Source organism: Peromyscus eremicus, chromosome 12, assembly GCF_949786415.1.
Source record: "Peromyscus eremicus chromosome 12, PerEre_H2_v1, whole genome shotgun sequence".
NCBI classification, from domain to species: Eukaryota; Metazoa; Chordata; class Mammalia; order Rodentia; family Cricetidae; genus Peromyscus; species Peromyscus eremicus.
In genome coordinates, this window is record NC_081428.1 from 72267008 (window position 1) to 72290192 (window position 23185).

The following is a 23185-nucleotide window of genomic DNA, read 5'->3' on the forward strand; positions in this document are numbered from 1 at the left end:
AGATTGATTTCAGAGCTGGGGACAGTTATTAACGTGCTTGCCTTGCAGGTACGATGACCTGTTTGATTTCCAGAACCCTATGAGATCCAGGATGAGGTGGTATAAGCAGAGAAAGGTTTATCATGGGAGACTGTGATGGGCCAGTCTAGACTAATGAGTGAGCTTCACGCCAATGAGACTTTGTTTGAAAGGAGGTGGCCTGTGTTCCTGAAGTTGTCCTCTGGCCCCATGCACACACGTGCACACACATAGACATGAACTCATACATACACACAATAAAAACTAATTTGAGACAAGAGTCAGACTGCCAACTTAAAAATGCTATGGTGGGGCTGGTGAGGTGGCTCAGAGGTTAAGAGCAATGGCTGCTATTCCAGAGGTCCTGAGTTCAATTCCTAGCAACCACATGGTGGCTCACAACCATCCATAATGAGATCTGGTGCCCTCTTCTGGCCTGCAGGCAACATGCAGGAGGAATATTGTATACATAATCAATCTATCTATCTATCTATCTATCTATCTATCTATCTATCTATCTTTAAAAAAAATGCTATGGCTTGGGGGAGGAGCAGGTTTCCTGAACAAGACAAAGAAGAACAAGCCATAAAAAATACATTCAATAAAAACGAAGTGTTCTGCTTACCAAAAGATATTAAGGAAGTCAGTTGGCAGCCCATTTACCCAATGAAAGGCTCATATCCAGAATGCATAAAGAAACCTACAAATCAACCACTGGAAAACAAATGAGCTTTCACTGTGTGGCCGAGCAACAGAGAACAGATTTACTGTCCCACATAAAACCACCAAAAAATAAAACCTATGAAAACATGGGCTTTAAGAAGGATTTGAGCAGGTGTGGTAGTGCACACCTGTAATCCCTGCTGTGAGAAGGCAGAGGCAGCAAGCTTCAGGCCAGTCAGAAACACACAGCAAGACCCTGTCCCCTCCCATCAAAAGCAAAACAAAACAAAAAACAGGCCAGGGATATGGCTCAGTGGTAGAACATTTGCCTGTCTAGCATGTACAGGACTCCAGGGACGATCCCCAGCACCATAAAAGAACAAACAAAAAGCCAGACGGGCTGGCAGGAAGGATCAGTGGTAAAGGCCAAGCCTGATGTCTGACCCCCATAATCCACATGGCGGACTGTGAGAGTGTACACATGTACACATACACACAGACAGACAAAGATCTTGAGGACAGAGCTAAAGGTCCAGGGAGACTAAGGTGGCCAGAGTTCATAGAACAAACGAGCAGAGGCCAGAGCTGTCCCCAGAGATTAACTGACTGTGTGTGACAGGACGGAAGAACCAAACAGAAGGAACTGAACAGTGCTCACCGAGGGCAGCCAGTGCTGTCTGCTCCCAGAAGTCAGACTGGAAAACCCACTAACTCCTGGGGTTCTGGGTTCAGGAGTCAAAAATACTTAGCTCAAATGGGGCTGGCTCCTCCCCCACCTAACAGGCCTTAAAGCAAAGATCAAACTATTTCCTGACAATTGGCCTGCATTTAGAAAAAGCTTACTGATTTCTACGAATACCAAAAATACCCAGTACAAGCCTTTGCTGTGGGGCAAGGGGTGCAGGTAGGAACATGAACACATATGAAAACACACATAGATACACACACACAATGGCAATGCTCAAAGACCAAGCAATGGGGTCCCTCTCACAGGCTGACCATTTCTTCCAGGACCCCACAGCATGTGAAGACACATGGGACATACTGGGCAGTCGGTTCTAAAGGATGCCTGATTCTAGGGCTGGCTGAATCCCCAAAGTCACTCATGCCTACTTAGGCATTCAGCATCTGCATGTGGAAGCAGCATCATTACTAGCCTTAGTCGTGGGTGCCGCCTCGTCAAACTCGGGGAGCACAGCAGATAGCTGCCCACCAGGTGTGAAGAAACACTTACCACTGAGGATCTCATTGTTGTTCCCCCAGAAGTCTGCCAGCTTGGATGGTCTGTGGTAGAATTCATCTCTGTTGGCTGCCAAGATGAGCCTGGGAGAGGAAATCAAGGGAAGCCATGTCCTGGGGATTGAAATGCACGTGCTCCCCATGGAGCTGCACCTCCAGCCTCTCTGGTCTAACAGTAAGTTTTCAGCAGCAGCAACATGAATAAGAACAGCTCATTCCTTGCCATATATCCACAGGCGCTCTAGGCAGCCCCTGGGAAACTGTGGCAGAGCCCCTGCTCAGGAGACAGGCATGAGGAAGAGGTGTAAGCGTGAGGCAGGACAGGAAGGAAACTAAGGAGACATGAGAACGGAAAGGGTTGAAGTAGCTCACTCAGAGTGGAGAACTCTAGTACAATTAACATCTGCCGTTAGGACTGCCTACACAGGGCAGGCACATGAGCTGGTTTAGTGGTTAAGAACAGACTGCTCTTCCAGAGGACTGGAGTTTGATTCTCAGAACCCACATCAGGAAGCTCACAATCGCTTGTAACTCCAGCTCCAGGGGATCCCACATCTCTGTTATCTGTGGGCACCTGTACTTACGTGCAAATATCCATAAAAATATAAATAATTTAAATAAAAATAAATGTTTTAAAAAAGAGACATTAAAATGAGACAATACTCTTTTAATACATAGATTTTTTTTTCCAAATAAGTGTTAAAATAGCAATGAGCCATGTGTAAGCCCTGATCATTTATGTCCTTGAGCATGGCCTTGTTACCTTTCCCAGATATAAGTCTGAAGTTTGCTGAGAATCTCAAACAAGACTGAAATCTGTTCACAGTAAAAGCATCTTCTGTTACCCATGTGACCTTTATCTTATCAGCTACTCTCATCCAGCGCCCCTTAGGGGCCACTCTATCCTTGAAGTCCTTACAACCCTTTGAGATGTCCCTTCAGGAGGTACAGAATCATACATACCTTTGAGACGTGCCTTCAGGAGGTACAGAATCACACACACACCTTTGAGACCTACCTTCAGAAGGCACAGTATCCTACACCTTTGAGATGGACCTTCAGAAGGCAACGGAATCATATACTGCAGACACTGAGGCTTGTCTGGGGAAGCCCATACCTTTGCCCTGGTAGTGTCTTGATACTCAAGTGTCTCTACTAACCTCTGTGTCCAAATCTATGTTAAAAATCTCTTCTCAATAAACTCTAACTCTGCTTCATGTTGACTCACCCTGAGATTTTTTCCTGTGAAGTCAAGCTGGCCATGATGGTACACAACTTTAGTCCCAGCACTAGACAGGCAGAGGCAGATCTCTATGAGCTCTAGGCCAGCCAGGGTTATACAATGAGACCTCCATTTAAAAAAAAAATCACAACCACACTTTACTACAGTACCTGAGTGGACATCTCTCAGGCTGCTATAGAGGCAGCGTGGAGGCTTGCAGCTGTACCTCTGGCCTCTGCCTGATAGCCACTGACAGGTTTTCATGGCTCAGCTTGAGGAGACAGATCTACCAGGTCTTGTGGGATAGTCTCATTCCATGCCATACTCAAAAAGGGTCAGGCCCATAAGGATTCCTCAGGGATTACCAGGCACACACAGAGGCCAAGTCAGAGGACAGGTCATTTTCTTCCTTCCACCTATCTGCCCCGCCCACCGCAGACACTCAAGCAGACCTGGAAACGTGTGCTTCCATCAAGAGGAGCTTGAGGACACACTGGACATCAGCAGCTACATCTTGTTTTTGGAAGGAGAGTGGAAATGGCCCTTGAGCCCTCTGGGTCTCCTGTGGAAGCCTCACCACTTCCAGACTGCCCTAGTCCGCTGCCCCTAATTCTCACTTACGGCACAGTCACCTAGGGTAGGGAGAGGTAGTCACTGTCCTTGAGACAGACTGTGGTGGTTTGAAGGAAAATGGCCCCACAGGCTCACAGAAGGGGCACTATTAGGAGGTGTGGCCTTGTTGGAGGAAGTGTGTCACTGGGGGTGGGCTTTGAAGTTTCAGATGCTAAAGTCATGCCCAGTGGCTCTCTCTTCCTGCTGCCTACAGATTGGGATGTAGAATTCTCCAGTAGTACACCATCTCTGCCTGCATGCCGCCATGCTTCCCACCAGGATGATGATGGACTAAACTGAAATGTAAGCCAGCCCGGTTGAGTGCTTTCTTTTTGCCATGGTGTCTCTTCACAGCAATAGAACCCTAAATACGACGCAGACACCCACAGAACAATTCTCTGCACCTTCAACAGGCAAGTTCCAATGAGCCCGTGTCTCCCATCTCTGTTCTGCCCCTTCTGGGGAAGAGCTGTCTCCCACCTTGGCAGCAATGCCAGCATTCCCAAGGCCACACAGTGGCTAAGAGGAAAAAAAATCATAGCTCCTGAGGCATGAGCTTCAGTGATGACACAGGAACTGGCCGGGAGCCCCCATTCTTCCAGAGGGAGGGTCAGCTTCCACCTGGTCCTGCCCCTGACAATGAATTGGGGACAGTGGAGCCAGGAAGCCCCTGCTGTGGAATATTCCTTTACACTGTGTGAATATACGTCACTGTGATTGGTTTAATAAAGAAGCTGACTAGCCAATAGCTGAACAGGTTAAGGTTAGGCAGGAGAGCCAGACTAGGAGAATGCAGGGATGAAAAGGGGTGGAGTCTGGAGTTGCCAGCCAGACGCAGAGGGAGCGGGACATGAATGTGCCATGCTAATAAAGGTACCACCACATGTGTCATGCTAATAAAGGTACCACCATAAGGCCTATGGGTTAACTTAAAGTGTAAATGCCAGTTAGTAACAAGCCTGAGCTATTGGCAGAGCATTTATAAGTAATATTAAGTTTCCCTGTCAGTTATTCGGGAGCTGATGGATGGGACAGAAACTTCAGTCTACAAATGGTGTTCCAACATGGCACAACTACATCCACATAAAACCTGAGTGAGCTTGGGAAAGAATTCTAAACACACAAAAACGGAATCAAACACAGCTTCTTGGTAACTGCCCTTTCTCCAATGGACTCTGTTTGCTGGCGGTGATCAGAGGTGTGGTTCCTTTAAGAGAAGCTTCTTGGCTCAGTGCTAGCAGCAAAAACCAAGGGAGGCTCTTTTCAGAGGCCCTGCTACCAAACATTTAAATGGGGTTTATGAGCAATGGGTGGTACGATACTCAGTGGCCATGTGGACCCCAAACTCCCCAGAGTTGGGGCAGTAAACATGGCTCCCAGAGCTGGCGGTAAACATACCTCTGGGAACTGAGGGGGAGGAACCAGCCACCAGCACGCCATGATCTAAGTTACACAGCAGTTTAAATTTTGCTCATGCAGACAGAAAAGGTTATAGATGCTCAGTGAAGGCCAGATTTAGAGAAAAAAAAAAAGTCTCTAAGTGGGTTATAGTTTGTTTAAAAATATACATAGGCTTGGAGAGAAAAGAGAAGGTATAGACATCATAAAAAGGAAACATAGTTTTAAAATAATAAAGTCTTGCCAGGCAGTGGTAGCACACACCTTTAATCCCAGCACTTGGGAGGCAGAGGCAGGCAGATCTCTGTGAGTCTGAGGTCAGCCTGGGCTACAGAGCGAGTTCCAGGACAGGCTCCAAAGCTACACAGAGAAAAAACAAACAAACAAATCAGGTTTGATCAAGGAAGACCCCCCCCCCTGAAATCCTGACTACAGACATAAAGAAACCTAGAAGAACTACAAGATACATAATGTATATTTTACCTGCTCAAACACATAACAAAAAATCATCCTTGGCTGATTTATATACGATGTACAGTCTATACTTGTGTTATTGTAGATACATATGTTACCTTTAGAAGCTTATGTATTTTCAGAGCAGGGGGACCAGACACGGATGGTCCAGGTGATCTAGTATCCAGAGCAGCTTCCAGATTGCTGACTGAGTGATCCAGCCTCACAGAATACTACAGCCAAGACTTAACAATTATCCTAAATTTTCCCAAATTCCCTCAAAGATTACCAGTACCCCCAACCAACAGGAAGTAGTCTAGAGAACTATGCCCACATTCTCAAAAAATGGGTTATGGATGTTTATTATCATTTAAGGGGGGTTGGTTACAAGTTGTTATTAGTGATAGTAAAAAAAAAAAAAAGCTAAACAAAAGAGTTAAATTCAAAGATCTCTTTCTAAAGGAAAAAAAGGAGGATATGATATAAAAATGATAAGATAAAAAAGTTTCAAACTAAAACAGCAACTACTACTCTTAAATAATTTACATTGGTATGGATTTTTGTATGTTGAGGGCATTCTTGTTACACTGCATATGTGTTTCTATTTCTGTTTAAGATATTTTATTTATTTATTTATTTATTTTTTGTTTTGTTTTGTTTTTCGAGACAGGATTTCCCTGTGTAGTTTTGGTGCCTGTACTGGATCTTACTCTGTAGACCAGGCTGGCCTTGAACTCACAGAGATCTGCCTGGCTCTGCCTCCCGAGTGCTAGGATTAAAGGCATGTGCCACCACCACGCAGCTGTTTGAGATTTTTTTGTATATTGTTATAAATTTGAGGTTATTGTCCTTATACATCTGTTTCTATTTTTGCTTAAGGTGTTACCTATACAGCTTGTACCTATACAATGTGAAGTTTTAGTCCTTAAAAGCTATTTAGGATAATAAAAGGCTAACAGTCACCCATAACTATTAGACTTATAGTCATGTTAGTTAGGTTTTCTAGATATACAGAGATATATTTTAGATAGATAGGCAATCTTTAAACACTTCAAAGACCTACAGAATATGACATTTAAAATGTTTTGATAACTTAGACTTTTCTGGACAGTAAGACATGTCTGCTTCTGGCAGCACCAATGTACTCCAGAGAACATGATGGACATCGAAGAAACTCCATATGGAGTTTGCTTTCTTTATGGCAAAAGCTAGCATTGTGGGCAAAAAAACTGCCCTTGCCTCAATTGCTGACAGTCACTGTCCAAACTGGACCAGCAGGATATAAGAAAGGAGACTGCAGAACTTTGCCAAGACAGGGTAGGATAGTCCTTCAAAATTCCCTGCTTCACAGGAAAGTCTGTCAGATATGCTAGACCTGTAGGCCAGAGTTGGATGCCCTAACGCTGCAAAGGAACAGAGGAACCGAGGCGGCCTGATGTCCCTGTCATTAGGTAACATTTCACCCTTCTGGGGTCTCTGATGGAGTTGAAGACTAGATAGTTATAATTATAGTTTTCCTTAATTATGATAAAAGGTAAATTAGATATAAAACTTTAGACTCACCAAGATAGGATAGAAAATGGAGTGTTTTCTCTAATTTTGCCAAATACAAATGGACTAGATATTGTAACTGTAATACTTACTTGATAACTGTTTTAGTTGTATATAATTTTACTATGTTAAAGTTAAAACCTTCCTTTTTTATTTAGACAAAAGGAGGGAAATCCTGTGGAATATTCCTTTACACTGTGTGAATATATGCCACTGTGATTGGTTTAATAAAGCTGAGTGGCCAATAGCTGAACAGGATAAGGTTAGGCAGGAGAGCCAGACTAGGAAAATGTTGGGATGAAAAGGGGCGGAATCTGGAGCTGCCAGCCAGACACAGAGGGAGCAAGCAGGACCCGAAAGTGCCATGCTAATAAAGTTGGCAGATGGGACAGAAACTTCTACCTAATAGCTCCTACTGGTGGTCTGTGCTCTTAGTAAGCTCTGTGCCCAGAGCCAGGCAGGGACTGCTGGCCCCAGGAACTGATTCTTACATAATTCGAATAAAGGCAATGTGAAACAAATAAATAAAAAGGAAAAGAAAAAGCTGACTAAGCAGAACCTTCTGTCGGAAGATGTCCAACTACTTATTTTTTAAAAATATTTTTTCTTGGGACTAGAGAGATGTCTCAGTGGTTAAGAGCACTGGCCGCTCCTCCAGAGGACCCTGGTTCAATTCCCAGCACCCACATGGCAGCTCAAAACTGTCTGTAACTCCAGTTCCAGGGGTTCCAACACCCTCACATAGACATACATGCAGGCAAAAGACAAATGCACATAAAATAAAAAGAAATAAAGTAACAACAACAAAAGATTTTCAAAATTATATATCCAGGTTGTAGTGGCACACTCCTTTAATCCAGCACTCAGAAGGCAGAAGCAGGTTGCTCTCGAGTTCAGGGCCAGCATGGTCTACACAGAGAAACCCTATCTCAAAAAACCAAAAGAAAAGTCTTTTTCCTTGAACCTTTTTCCTTTTATTATTCTTGTGTATGAGTGTTTTGCCTGCATGTATGTCTATGCGTTACCCACAGGCAGTCCATGGAGGCCAGAAAAGGAACTGGATTCCCTGAAACTGGAGTTACAGGTGGCTGTGAATTGCCATGTGGGTGCTGGGAATCAAACCTTAACTGCTGAGCCATCTCTCCAGTACCTCAACTGCCTATTTTTAAGCAAGAAATGTGTTTGCCTAATTACTGAAGAACACTGACTGCTGGGTTATTTTTATCGCAGGTCGAACTGCCGATAGTTTGTGGGGACTTTGTAATTCAGGGATGTGCTAGAGAGATGAGCAACCACATCAAGTCCTAGGTGAGAGAAGAGACAACTTCCTCAGCTAACACTTGGAGGGACTGCAGTACCCACGAAGGTTCATCTGTGCTCTGAGCTCAAGTTTCTAGCACCCATGTGAATGTTGGGTGTCTTTAACTCCAGCCGTGGAGCAAGCTGACTAGCTAGGCTACCCACATGGGCAAGCTCTGGATTCAACTGAGAGGCTTTGTCTTGATGCATAAGGTAGAGTGTCTGAAGACTTGTAACATGAAACTCTGGCCTCCACATGCATGTGCACAAACACATGCACACATGTGCACATGCGTACCTCAACACAGACATGCACCCACATACATGCATGCACACCACATGCTCAAGAAGAACGTTTTTAATTAGAATGCATCATTTTCAGCTTTGTGCATGGGAGTGAAACACTGACATTTCCCCAGTTAATGGAAGGGCATGCTTTTACTGCATTTCCATTTATAAAAAAAAAAATGCAAGTTTCTCCAGCTCATGGCTCTTTGGGTGAGTGGACAGGGTACACTGACTTACTGTGGTTATTGGTCAATCTTGTCAAAGCTGTTAGGTTGTCTGTAAGAGTATTTCATGTGATCAGTTATAGGTCTTGAGATACACACAATTACCAGCCAGAGTAATAGGCATTTATTTGCTTCACTTTTGACCTAGTCCTTCAGGAGGCATTTTGCTAGGTTGAAGTCAGGGCCCGAGTTCAACCCTTAGCTCCAATAATTGCTTGATTGCATTTTATTTAGACAACTCTCTACCACTGAGCTATCTATACATCAAACCCCAAGAATTTCAAGAATCTTTTCCAGTATTTTGTTTTTGTTTTTTTGTTTTTCAAGACAGGGTTTCTCTGTATAGTTTTGGTACCTGTCCTGGATCTCGCTTTGTAGACCAGGCTGGCCCCAAACTCACAGATATCTGCCTGGCTCTGCCTCCCAAGTGCTGGGATTAAAGGTGTGCGCCACCACTGCCTGGCTCCAGTACTGTATTTTATGATTCTGACCTGGGAGATTTCAGACTTTTAGGGACGTTTATACTGCTCTATGGGGACTTTTGTCTTTTGGGATCATGGCAGAAATCTAAAGCACTGCCCAGGCATCCTCTCAGTGAACAAGTCAGAAGCTATGGCTGTAACGGAGGTGACAGCTGCAGCCTGTCACCGTCACTGGACATCCCTGGAGCTACCAGAAGCAAACTTCATCCACCAAGCTGGGAAAATACGGTTCGTGTTCATTCACTTGCTCAGGGCTGATTTAGTGAGATCTGCTAGGCCTCTTCACCTCCATAAGAAACACAGACCAGTGTGCTGTAAGCTGGCAGCGAAGCGTCTTCCTTGGAGAGGTGAGCATCCACATACAGGACGATGTCCCCCGGGAAAGCCGTCATGCTGACTGATCTCGGAGCACCGGCTTCCCCTCTGCCATAGTCGATCACCACAGGCTGGCATCTTGTAGCTCTGCAGGCTGGGAGTCCAGGATCACAGCATCGGCAGGGACGGTTTCCACCAGGGGCCTGTCTTCCATCTCTGTTCACACCGGCATTCTTCTGTAGGTCTGTATTCTAATCTCTTCTCAGGACACCCAGCGTGCTGATTCAGGCCCTCTCACGTGGCTTCATTTGACCTCAATCATTTCTTTGAAGGTCTATCTCTAAAGAGAGTTGTATTCTGATGTACTGCCCGTTAGGATTTCTATTTTTTACTTTTTGGTATTTGAGACAGAGTCTCAGTCTATAGCTGTGATAAATAGCTGTCCTGGAATTCCGAGATCCACCTCTCTCTGGAGTGCTGGGATTAAAGGCCTGAACTGCTACACCTGGCTGGGGTTAGAATTTTAAACACAGGAACTATAACATCCTGTGGTTGTCGACAGCTGTCGACTTTTCTGTTGCTGTGCTAAAAACACCATGACCAAGGCAGCTTATAAAAGAAAGTGTTTAATTTGGGGCTTACAGTTTCAGAGGGTCAGAGTCCATGATGGCCAAGCAAAGGCACGGTGGCAGGGACAGCGAGAGCTCACACCTTCTTTTTTTTTAAATTTTAAAAATTATTTTATGTGCATTGGTGTTTTGCCTGCATGTATGTCTGCATGTATGTTCACTTCTTTTAGACCTCAGGGATGTCTATACTGCTCTTTGGGGATTGTGTCTTTCGTGATCATGGCAGAAATCTAAAGCACTGCCCAGGTGTCCTCTCAGTGAGGGTGTCAGATTTTGGAATTACAGACAGTTGTGAGCTGCCATGTGGGTGCTGAGAATTGAACCCAGGTCCTTTGAAAGAACAGCCAGTGCTCTTAACCACTGAACTACCTCTCCATCCTCCGATCCCCCCCAGCTCATATCTTAATCCACAAGCTGGAGACAGAGAGTGAGTCACTGGGAATGCTGGGAATGGCCCCAAGTATTTTGAGACCTCAAATCTCATCCCCCCAGTGACACACCTCCTCCAACAAAGCCACACCTCCTAATCCTTCCCAAAGTGTTCCACCAACTGGGGACCAATTATTCAAACACATTAGCCTATGGGAACCATTCTCATTCCAACCACTACATTCTCATTCAAACCTAAGGAGACTTCTCCACTTCAAAAGCCATCTGTGGCAGTCATAGTAAGCCCTGGGGACCAAGTCTGGCTTTGTGATCAATCTTTTCTTTCTTTCAGAATTTCATGTTGTCCAGGTTGGCCTTGGACTTCCTGCTTGCATCCCCAAGTGCTGTGATTAAAAGATGTGAACCACATCTGGTTTCCAACTGAATGAATAAAGGTTGGTCCCCAGGGTCTCAGACTAATTGGATGTGAAGGTGATTTTCAGTGAGGCCCCAGGTGGTGATTGGTAAGTCCCAGAGATTGCCCTCAGAGGCCAGGATTGCTGGAAGGATGAGGTGGGTGGAGCTTGCCGCAGGCACACGCTCTGAGTATTCCCTGCAGGGAGAGGAACAGCTAAACTCCAGCCCCCTAAAGCTGGACAGAGATTTCTGCCCATATGGATCTGTTAACATCTGAGCATGGTGGAGAGGAAGCCAGTGAATACATGGTGACCCCAGGAAAGGGGATAGTGGTGGTGCTACCTCTTGCTGCCGGTCTGAGTTGTCCTGCCCGAGCCCCACTGTGTGACTGGGATTCCAGGTGTGTGCTGCACACTCGGCTCTCACGGGTCTTTACTACCTACCTGTACGTGATGTAAACTTGCCGATTTCTTATCCTTCTTTCTTCCCATTTTAATTTTACCTGCAGGTGGTCTTCAATGAACAAACTATCAAGTGGGCTCTGGCCAACCCTGGGATTCACACGTCACTCAAGACTAAGGAACTGTTTGTTGGGCTGGGTCACCCCAGATGGAAACACAATTTTGCTTTTGCTGGTGCAAGGGAGCTCACATGAATATAAGGGCTGAGGAGAGCAGAGGAGTGGGCTGAACCACTTCTCAACTTAGTACGCGAAGGCTCAGATCCATACTTTACTGCTTACTTTCTTTTTTATTTTTTCAAGACAGGGTTTCTCTGAGTAGCCTTGGCTGTCCTGGAACTCACTCTGTAGACCAGGCTGGCTTCAAACACACAGAGATCCGTCTGCCTCTGCCTCCCGAGTGCTGGGATTAAAGGCGTGTGCCACTGCCACCCAGCTTTTTAATTTTAAAGATTGTGTGTCTATGGTGTTCTGCCTACATATATCTGTGCATCACTGGAGTACCTGGTGTCTCTGTGCAGGCCAGAAGAGGGCACTGTGTTCCTTGGAATTCACGTTACAGACAGTTGTGAACTGCAAGTGGGTGGTGTCCTCTAGCAGAGCAGCAGGCCACCTCCCAGCACCCCCACTGTGGACACCCAGGGCTCTGCTCTGGGCACTGGAGTAGGGCTGTTTCTCCTGTTTGTTGTTGTATATTCCTGCTCACTTCTCACCAGCCAGCCCCTCGGTGTTCTTCCTATCACTTCCCTTGCGGGATTCCACCTGCAGACTGGACCCTGACTCCCTTAGATCTTCTGCCAGGGGCCACTAGAATTGCCTCCTTCAGCCTGATCCAACTATGCTGTCTGTCCTCTGCAGGAAGAGAAATGCTAAGTCCCAGCATTCCTATCGCTGTTCCTGAAATGAGGAAACTCAGTCACTGTGACAGGCACAGTGGTGTCTCTGCCATTCTGCATAGTGAATAGTGACTCAGCATGAGAACCTCGCTGAAACCACTCAGGTCATTGCTATAACGCATCTTAAAAGTCTGAAAATGCTCCAGGCAAATTCATGAGAGGGGAGTTCTGAAGTCCATTTCTAGCTGTGGGTTAGTTCTCTGCCATATTCTCTACATGGACGAATAAACACTGACATGTCCTGGGGAATGAAGGGGCTACTACTGTCCTGAGTTCACACGTAGGGAAGAGTAGGGCGGGCTGGCCCCCAGTTCACCCTTCCCTGCCCACTGTTTCCCAAGTCCTTGGCTGGTACTCCAGGTTCCTCACTCTTGAGAGTGAGAGCCAAAAACCCACAGATGCTTCCCTCAATCTGCTGCTATCCAGATCGCTCACCCAAACCAACTCTTGTCACCACCACCCGAATTCTGCAGCGGTGACCCTAATCACAACCCACAGAACTGCACCTCGTCACTCTGCCCTCCCAGCACCCCACGCTAAGCAGCCACTGTCCAGGACAGCCAGACCAGGCCTGCCTCCAGAGACCAGGACGTAGTTATTCAGAGGCTGGCCCACACACCCAGCAGCCTGCCCTTGTCTCTTGCATACATGGCACCCCAGTGGCGAGGAGCAGCCATGTACCCCAGGCCCAGCAGCACGGCAGAGGCAGAACAAGGGCATTCATTACCTGTATGCATTTTTGGAAACGGGACGAGGATCAAACTTAAAGAAGATGATGCACATGGGTTGCAAGGGAGGCTTTGCTCACACGGTCCCAAGGTCTGTGGGAAAAGGAGAACAGTGAGCCATGAACAGCAGCGTCACAGGGCCTTTCAGATGCCTCAGTGGCCCAGAACACACCACCAGGAGTGGGGTGAACAAGTGAGAACCAGGTCTTGTAACTTCCACCACCACGACACTCCCTGACCCTGGGCACGCCACACGGGGGTGGTGAGTGGAGCTGGAAGGGACAGCAGCAGCAATAGAACCACCCATAAAGCTAGGGTAAGGGACAGCAAACCCTCTCCCCTAAAATGGCACTGAGGGAGATACCTTCACTTCGGCCCACGGCACCCCAAGGCCGGCCCACTCACCTGGGGTGATCTGTGACACATAGTCCTGCAGACCTTTGTCCAGCACACACACCTACCACCCCAAAGGACCTAAGGGTTCTACATACCCACATTAGTAGGCAGAAACCTGTGCTGGGCATGTGCACACACACCTGGGTGCTATGTGAGCATGCACCCCATGCCTCAGAGCCTCTGGGGCCCAGAAGGCATTTCCCCATACTTTCTAGTTCTGAGATTAGACCCAATCTAGATGCACCAACTCTGGAAAGGAGACTCAAAGAACCCAGAAATGTATACAGGTGCAATGATTTAGTGGCATAGTTCCAGGACACAGCCAATGCAACAGCTGAAATCTGGGACAACCAAGAAACTGTTCCAGCACTGAGGAGGCCAAGCAGTGAGCAGAGGGGCAGTGTGCACAGATGTGAGGCCTAAGTACAGGAATGTGTGTGTCACTCTGCAGACATGTACATTCTATGTTCATGTGCACCTGTGTATGGTATTTGTGCACAGCGTGACACTGTCTTTGTGAGCATATGTATGTCCACAGGAGACCACCCCTATTACAAAGGAACAGATGGAAGATGCCTCGGAGGTCAGGGTAGCTGGGGGTCAGGTCAGGCTGGGTTCACTCTCAGGTTTGGGTAGGGTCAGTGCTTAGTACTAAGGTGCTAAGCATGACATGGCCACTTGAGTTTGGGTACCTCCCTAGGAGGCAGCACACACGTAAGATGGGTCTGTGGGTCAGGTTCTTGATGGCTCTCTGTGCAGGAGACCAGCATGAGAAACCCAGGCCCAGCCCAGCCTCTATAGGTTAGAGCAGCTATACCCTCTGTCTCCATGTAGCTACACAGGGCATCACCCTAGATGAGGGCCTTCACAGCCTCTGTGGGCACATTAGGAGAAAGCATGGTCTGGAGACCTGGAGACAGCTGTCACTTACTTTTTCAGAAATCCTAACAGCTACTACAGCCTTGGAAGAGGCCCCAGCTCCAGGGATACCAGGGATACCAGGGATATCCCTGGGACAGACACTGGAAATTCTAATTCTTAGGTCTATGAAATGGAATTCTTGCTGACTGTGCCTTGGTTGTCTCCACCACATCAGGCCTGCCACCAAAGCAGTGCCTGCCACGGTAGTAGAGCGGGCTCAGGCCACAGCCTGCCACGGCTGTTGCTTGCTTGAGTGCCCCGGGGAAGCAGGCAGGCTTAAGAAAGCCTTCCATGGACAATGCCACGATGTGTCTGCCCCCAGACTAGCTGGCAAACTGGGGTGATGGCTCAGTGATTAAGAAAACTGGCTGTGGGGCTGGAGAGGTGTCTCAGTGGTTAAGAGCACTGACTGCTCTTCCAGAGGACCTGGGTTCAATTCTCAGCACCCACACGGCAACTCACAACTTTGCATAATTCCAGTTCCAGGGGGACCCAATACTCATGGCAAAACACCAATGCATATAAAATAAAAATAATAAAGAACAATAAAAAAGAAACAAAACTGGCTGTTCTTCCAGAGGACCCAGGTTCAATCCCCAGCACCCATGTGGTGGCTCACAACCATCGGTAACTCTAGTCTCAGAGCATCTATTCTGGCCTCTGTGGGTACCAGGCACACACATGGTGCATACATGAACATGCAGGTAAAACATTCATACACATAATTTTTTTTTTTAATTAAAAGGGGGTGGTCTCTGAGAAATGGTGTGTACCTAGCATTCCATGAAACAGAGACAGAGTCACGCTCTGGGGCCAGGGACCCTGAAATTCAGTGACTTTGGCTATCAAGAAAGATTGACATGCATATCACAAACTGGCCATGATGATTCTAGGAAAACAAAAGCAGAGTAGAAAAAGTAACAGAGAACAAACCAGGGTTCACAGAGTACAAAAAGAACTTTATAAAGTTCCCTGAGAAATGACGCTATAGGAACTATAGAGCTGGTAGATCTGTGTGTGTGTGTGTGTGTGTGTGTGTGTGTGTGTGTGTGTGTGTGTGTGTGTCACAGAGAGGTGGCAAATTCACAAGCAGGCTGGACACAGCTAATGAGACGGTCCAGCAGTTAGCCAGAGGCAGTGCAAGGAACTGACATCACACTGGGTCTCAGGATGCCCATGTTCCTCCTGCCAGCTGCTGTGGATGGGGGCTCCTGGACCAACAATACACGCAAAAGCCAGCTCCTGGGCTGTGTACCCAGCTACTGGGTAGAGCCACTGGTAGAAGTAGTTCTGGCCACTGTCACCAGACATAGCCAGAGAAAGTGTGTTTCTCCAATTCAGCTGCAGGACCTGCCATCTTAGCTGGCCCAGGCGGGCAGTAGACCAGCCTTCTAGGTTGGAGTGGTAGGGAGGGCTCCATGGTCCACAGGAAGGCCATCGATGTGTCTCCAGGCAGCCTGGAGTTGGAGGTGCTGGCAGAGCCCAGGGCTGCGGCCTCGATGAAGACGCAGTCATTGGGAGAGAAGAACCAGAGGAAAGCCAGCCCCTGGGAGGGGACCATCAGGAACTGCCTTTCTCTCCAATCCCTCACCCCCCACTCAAGCCAGGCCCGCTGCCCATCAGCCCCTCTGCCCTCTCTGGCCAGCAAACCAGCCCTCACACCTTTCCTACTGCACCTCTCCCACAGCAGATCCTTCTTTCCCCTGAGCCCAGGTATTTCCCCCAAGAAGCTGCTGGCAAGCCCCTGCGAGTGCCGGGTGTCTCCAACTTAGCACCGATGGAGTTCCGATGCTCTTTCTGGGCCTGGTGGGGTCCTCAGACATGCTGCTCTTTTAGGCCCCTTCTTGCTCCTGCTGACCTGCAGGGCTGACAGTAAACCCTGAGTCCATCCCCTAGCCTCCTGATTACCACATTGTGTAGAGGAAAGTGAGTATGTAAATGGTCAAAGCCACCTCACAGGGTCAACACCCCTGAGCATGCCAGGCACTTCCCATGGTCTCTGGGACCAGCAGAGCCCATGGGACCGCAGGAGACATGTACCACAAGAGTCCTCAAAGGCCATAAGGCAGTGCATGACGGCCATGTCTGGAGGAGAGATGAGCCTGGTTTTCCTGGTGATACCTCTACCTCGCCTGGAGCCACCCCTGGGCTCATTAGCTAATGAGTTCAGTGGAATTTCTGTCTTTGGCACCCAAAAAAGCCTGAGTGACCAGGGTCATACAGGATTCTGCAATTGCCTGAGGTCAGATTAGCCCAGTCACCATCGAGAGAGGAAAAAAGGAGAGGAAACTCCTGGAAGATCTGGAGAAACAGCTCGCCAGCAGCGGGGAGCACTGGCCGCTCTTCCCAGGACCCGGTTCATTTCCCTGCGTGCACATGGTGGCTGCCAACCCTCTGTAACCTCAGTTTCAGGGAATCCAGTGCCTTTTCTGGGCTCCATGGCCACTGCACATATGTGGTACACAGACATACATGGAGGAAAACACCCACACACATACAATAAAATGAAAAATAAGAACAAAACCTAAAAAAACCCTCTCTGGACATCTGTGGAAATGGGTGAGGAGAGCATGAAGTCTGTCTCTGAAAGCCCCAAACAAGTGCCAAGACAGACCATGCGGACAAGTGCCAGCCCAGGAACTGGGATCTGTGCCACAGGTTCCTGAGGTTAAAGTGTATGGAGTCCAGAGCCGGAACCTCACACCCACTTGTCACTGGGCAGAGGGCTCACACTGTCCTTGGCCTGCCTACAACATTTAGCACTCCACTTCCTGGGGTGATCTCCACCAACACAAGTACACAGCTCTGCCCAGGGCTCTCCCTGGCAGCCAGCGTATGTGCAGGACAGCAGACCTGGGCTACCCACACCCTGCACATACCAACTAGTCTCTTTGGAATGTCTTTTGGGAAAAGTGTCCTCACTGACATGAAGCCTATGTCACTGTGACTTGTGATGGTGGCCTTGGGCCATGTAGTTATCAGCTGGATACAAAGTGAGGTCAGCCACACAGACTAGCAATCCGCCAAACCCCACAAATGAAATCCCTGTAAAACCCTGGGTACCCAGGTTAGCAGGCTGCTGGGAAATGCCATGTGTGTTTCACCACACAGCACTGCTGAGAACTCAGCAGGGGCACGCAGCTCCACTGAGAACTCGCAAACAGGAGCCTCTGTCCCTTGCCTACTGTGGATTTTAATCTGCACCCATCCCCTGTAATAAACTAGGAACATGAATACAGGAGCCTTTTGAACTCTGCGTCCTCCTATCAAATCTCCTGGAGTGAAGGTGGTCTTGGGGTTTCTTCACCAACACCTAAACCGCAGACCTACAAGAAGTCACCACACAGTGGCTCAGAGAGGGGGGTACCTGGTCTAAGGCCATATGGTAGCCTCTCCTTCCTAAAGAAACACTAGCCTTCCCACTCCCTTCCCCATCTGAGACTGCTAGAGTCACTACACTCCTCCTGAAAGGCTGGACCCTACGCCCATAATAGGCTCCACTCCATGCAGGCTACTTCCACAGTCCAGTCCACTGAGCCTAGTTGTACCTGCATCTTTGCCCTACCAAGACATTACCCCCCCAAGTGTCTACGGGGCCAGAAACTGTTGTTGGAGCCTGTGCCTGATCATGGGCTGTCTGGTCAAATCCAGACTAAACACAGCCACCCTACACAGGAAGGAAAGATTAGATCAAAACAAGACAGAAACCCACTAGGGAAGACATTAAATTCTGTAGCTGCAAGTCTGACATCCAGGACATGCAGTGTGATGTGGGCTCCACGGGGCTTGGCCAGCCCCAGCTCACAGTCCTTTTGCTGGAGCACACGTGAGCTGGCTCCACTCACTGCCTCCAGGTTCTGCCCTCAGTGGCATTTCACATTCCTGGCACCCTGAACATTCAAGGGTTTCTATCGCAACCTATTCTTCATCCTTACAGCTTTACACATCAAGCACTTGAGGAGGAAATCCAACCCTGCCACACACTGCCTGGCCTAAGACCTTCCTTCAAAAAACAAACAACCCTAGGACGTCGGTACTCAATCTGTGGGTTGCGGCCCCTTTGGGTTGACTGACCCTTTCTTAGGGACTGCATATCAGATATTTATATTATAGTCGGGAGTTATCACAACATGAGGAACTGTATGTATTAAAGGGCTGCAGCATTAGGAAGGTTGAGAACCTCTGGTCTAGGAGCAAGCCTCTATGTCCCTGCAATTCTTGCGTCCTGTAAGCCTGTAAAACCATCACCATGGACATTGACAAGGTCTGCTACTAGCCTGAGAAACCTAGCCACCAGGTCCCCTTGGACCTTGGCTATTGTAGCTCCCAAATGTTTTCATCGAAAAGCCAACAAGGGCTGGAAAGACGGCTCAGGGCACAAGAGTGTGCACAGCTCTTGTAGAGGATCTGGGTTCAGTTCCCAGGCCCCACATAATGTCTGTACCTCTAGGAGTCTGACAGTCCTCTATCTATTAGCACTGGGCAGTGCACACAGTGCCCGTTCACACATGCAAGCAAAACACTCCCGTACATAAAGTAACAGGAAGAGCCCCCGAGAAGCTGGGCATGGTGGCACACACCTTTAATCCCAGCACTTGGGAGTCAGAGGCAGGCGGATCTCTGTGAGATCCGGGACAGGCTCCAAAGCTACACAGAGAAACCCTATCTGGAAAAAAAACAACAAAAAACAAACAAACAAAAAGAAACCCCAAGAACCCCTGCCTTCCCTAAGCAGCCTGTTTCCAGCACAGCACTCTGGCAGCACACAGCACTCTTCTTTTTCTGTGTGTGTGTGTGTGTGTGTGTGTGTGTGTGTCCGCGCGCGCACGCGCCAAAACAAACTCATTTTTGGTAGTGGTGTAACAAATTTTAATTGAAAATAGACTCTCTGAAAATAGGGAAAAAAAAAAAAAAACCAGAAGGCCAGTAAACGCTCAGAATTCAAGAGTATGTCCATTGTGCTGGCTAATGTTATGTCAGTTTGACACAGACTAGAGTCATCTGAGAGGAGGGAACCCCAACTGAGAAATGCCTCCTTAAGATTGGGCTGTAGGCAAACCTATGGGCATTTTCTTAATGTGACCATTGTGGGTGCTGCCATCCCTGGGCTAGTGGTCCTAGGTTCTACAAGAAAGCAGGCTGAGCAAGCTATGGGCAGAACCCCTCCATGGCCTCAGCATCAGCTCCTGTCTCCAGGTTCTTGCCCTGTTTGAGTTCCTGTCCTGACTTCTTGTAAGCCAAATAAACCCTTTCCTTCCAGCTTGCTTTGTTTAGGTCATGGTGTTTCATCACAATAGTAACCCTACCTAAGACACTCCTTGTCAGAGAAGATTCACAACTCCCTGAATGCAAAACACTGCACACACATGCAGCATTTCAAAAGTCCAACTAGCAACACCAGTGATTCCAAGAGCCTTCCACTGTACTTCACCTGAGAGGAAGGACAAGCTCCTTCCCTGAATGTCCCCGGGGAGGACACAGAACCTAAGGGGGATGATCCCCACTGCTAGGTCTGAGGCTTTACTTAATATTGTCAAGTACAGGGTTTGACATCCACAGAACAGCCACACAGATTCCTTAGTCCTGCCTGAACCATCAATCTAGACACCTGGGCCAGAGGGAAGCCCATTTCCCCAATTCTAACACATCTACCAAGTCTCCAGCAGGGAGACAGATCCTGATCAACTAGGGAACTTAAGCTTGACATCTCACTCTTCTCAAATGAGTTTTCAGTGTTCTACCCTAGAGCCTTTGATTGGGTGAGGTCCGGTCACCTCCTGAAATGCCCTCAAGGTATTCCTGTCATAGTACTAAGTATGTGGCTTGTTTGTGTTGTCGATTTTATTATTATTATTATTTACTTTTTTATTTTTGAGACAGGGTCTCTCTGTGTAGCCCTGGCTGTCCTGGAACTCACTATGTAGCCCAGCTGGTCTTCAACACAGAGAGCTACCTGTCTCTGCCTCCCAAGATGCCATTAACAGCTCTGGCCACTCTAGCTTCATATATACTTTTCAATATATCCATGCTCCCTTCCTGGCCAAACTATGCTTTTTCCATATCTTTCATTCTTTTTGCTCCTAATTCTCATTAGGAACCTGATTAAATTTCCTCCAACAAATGGATTAGTCCATTAGTTTTGAGCTTATTTAGCTTCATTCAACATTTCAGGACACTAACAGGATGCAGACAGATTATTTGCCAGTCTTTGCCACCTGTGTTTCTGGCAGCACCCTGCCCGTTCAACTACACCAGAACCGCCCAGTGAATGAAGCTTAAGACACTCTGGAGCTTCTCTAGCCTACATCTCCGAACTTGTAAATCCACCTTGCAGAACAGTTCCAAAGGCTTAAAAAAAACCACATGGTCAGGTTTGGTTGCAAAAACAACCCAACCTTTCCAGTCAGTTTTCCACATTAGTTTCTTTAGTTTCACTGGGACAACATCTGAAAGAAACCGCTTGAAGAGGAATGATGATTTTGGCTCATAGTTTCTGACCATTGTGGCAGGGAAGGCATGGTGGAGACCATGACTGAGCATGCAGTAGAGGCCTCGTGTCATGGGGGACCAAGGAGCAGACAGTAGTTTGAACCAGGGCTAGGTATAACCTTCAAAGGCCCACCCTGTCCCTAATGACTGCTGTGGAATAATCCTTCTGAACAGTGTGAATATGTATTATTCTCATTGGTTAATAATTTAATAATTGATTGGCTGATAGCCAGGCAAAAAGAACAGGTGGGAAGATCAGACCAAGAATGATGGGAAGGAGCTTGGAGTCAGGGAGATGCCAGCCAGCCTCTGAGCAAGCAGGACATGTACAAAATGAGGTAACAAGTGATGAGTCACGTGGCAAAACATAAATAGAAATGGGTTAATTTAGGTTATAAGAGCTGGTTAGTAATAAGCCTGAGCTATCATCCAAACATTTATAAGTAATATAAGCTTCTGTGTGGTTATTTGGTGGTTGAGACACAAAAACTCCACCTACATATGGCGTTCCAACATGGGGCTGAAATTTCCACATAAAACCTGACAAAGCTTAAAAAGGATTCTAGACATACAAGAACAGAGTCAAGCATGGCTTTTCTCCAGTGGGCTCTGTTTGCTGGTGGTGAGCAGAGGCACAGCTCCTTTAAGAGACAGCTTCCTGGCTTGGTGCTAACAGCAAAAAACAGGCAGCTCTTTTAAGAGGCACGACCACCAAACACATATATGGTGTTTATGAGCAGCGAGGGCACGCTACTCAGTGGCGGCATGAACCTAGAAACTTCCCAGAGTTGGGGTGGTAAACATGGCACCCAGAGCTGGCAGTAAATGTACCTCCGTCATGAGACTAGATGCAGGGAACCAAAGGGGAGGAGCCAGCACCAGCACGCTGTGATCTAAGTTACACAGCAGGTTTTTTGCTCATGCAGACAGAAAAGGTTACAGATGCTCAGTGAAGGACAGATTCAGACAAAAAGAGTCTCTAAACGGGTCACAGTGTGTTTAAAAACATGTGTAGGCTTGGGAAAGAGAGAGAAAAAAAGAATATGCACAAGTCTTAGATTAAAAAATATAGTTTTAAAATAAAGTCCCTAAAAAAGGAAGAGTAATGAAAAATATAAGCCATGTAAAAACGGAAAATACACAGAGTCTGGATAACTATGTTACTCTGTTGTCTTTACTGGATTCATTCTGGATTAAGAAAAATTAGGTTTGATCAAGGAAGACCCCCCTGAAAAATCTTCGATGGGAACAGATGCCCCAGATGATCCAACATTTCAGAGCACCTGTATTGCAGTTTCCTCTGAGTTCTGCCCCCAGAACAACTTCAGGGCTACTGGCTGAGATGATCCAGTCTCACAAAATACTACAGTCAGGACTTGACCATAATCCTAAATTTTCTCAGGGTCCCCTAAAGATTACCAGCACCCCCAGTCAACAGGAAGTAGTCTAGAGAACTATGACCATATTTCTAAAAGTAACTTGTGAATGTTTGTCTTTGTTTAGGGGGGTTGGTTACAAGTTGTTATTGGTAATGGTCAAGAAAAAAGCTGAAAAAAGGAGATTAGATTCAGGGATCTCGTTCTAAAAAGAAAAGGGGGATATAGACATATGATAAAAAGGTAGATTATTAAATCTACTTTTAAACAAAAAAAACAACTACTAGTCTCCAATATTTTATGTTGATATGGATTTTTGTACAAATTGATACAAATTTGAGGTTATTTTTATTATGTTGTATGTGTGTTTCTACTCTTGTTTGGGATATTGTGCTCAAGTAGCTCATTTAAAAATATAATGTATAAAAATATATAATGTATAGCTTAAAAATACATGTTAATAATTAGTCATCTATAATAGTTACCCATATGTATCAAACTTATGGCCATGTTAGTTAGGTTTTCTAGATATACAGAGATATATTTCAGACAGATAGGTAATCTTCAAACACTTCAAAGACCTACAGAATATGGCATTTAAAATGTTTTAATAACCTAAGGCTTTTCATGAAAGTGAGACACATCTGCTCCTGGCAGCACCAATTACTTCAAAGAGGATGATGAACATCAAAGAAACTTCCTATGGAGTTTGCTTTCTTTCTTTCTTTCTTTCTTTCTTT

General features: G+C 46.8%; 1 protein-coding gene across 3 annotated transcripts in view; it reads right to left on the bottom strand.

The window, feature by feature from the left end:
- The window catches only part of Tango2 (transport and golgi organization 2 homolog), a 51218-nt gene that overhangs the window by 14011 nt on the left and 14022 nt on the right, over positions 1–23185 (bottom strand). For all 3 annotated transcript variants that reach the window (XM_059277367.1, XM_059277366.1, XM_059277368.1), the window contains exons 2-3: positions 13263–13356; positions 1916–2004 (exon numbers count right to left, since the gene is read on the bottom strand). In XM_059277367.1, the coding sequence (XP_059133350.1) occupies positions 1916–2004; positions 13263–13318 (145 nt within the window). In that variant the 5' untranslated portion in view covers positions 13319–13356. The remainder of the gene's footprint in view (positions 1–1915; positions 2005–13262; positions 13357–23185) is intronic.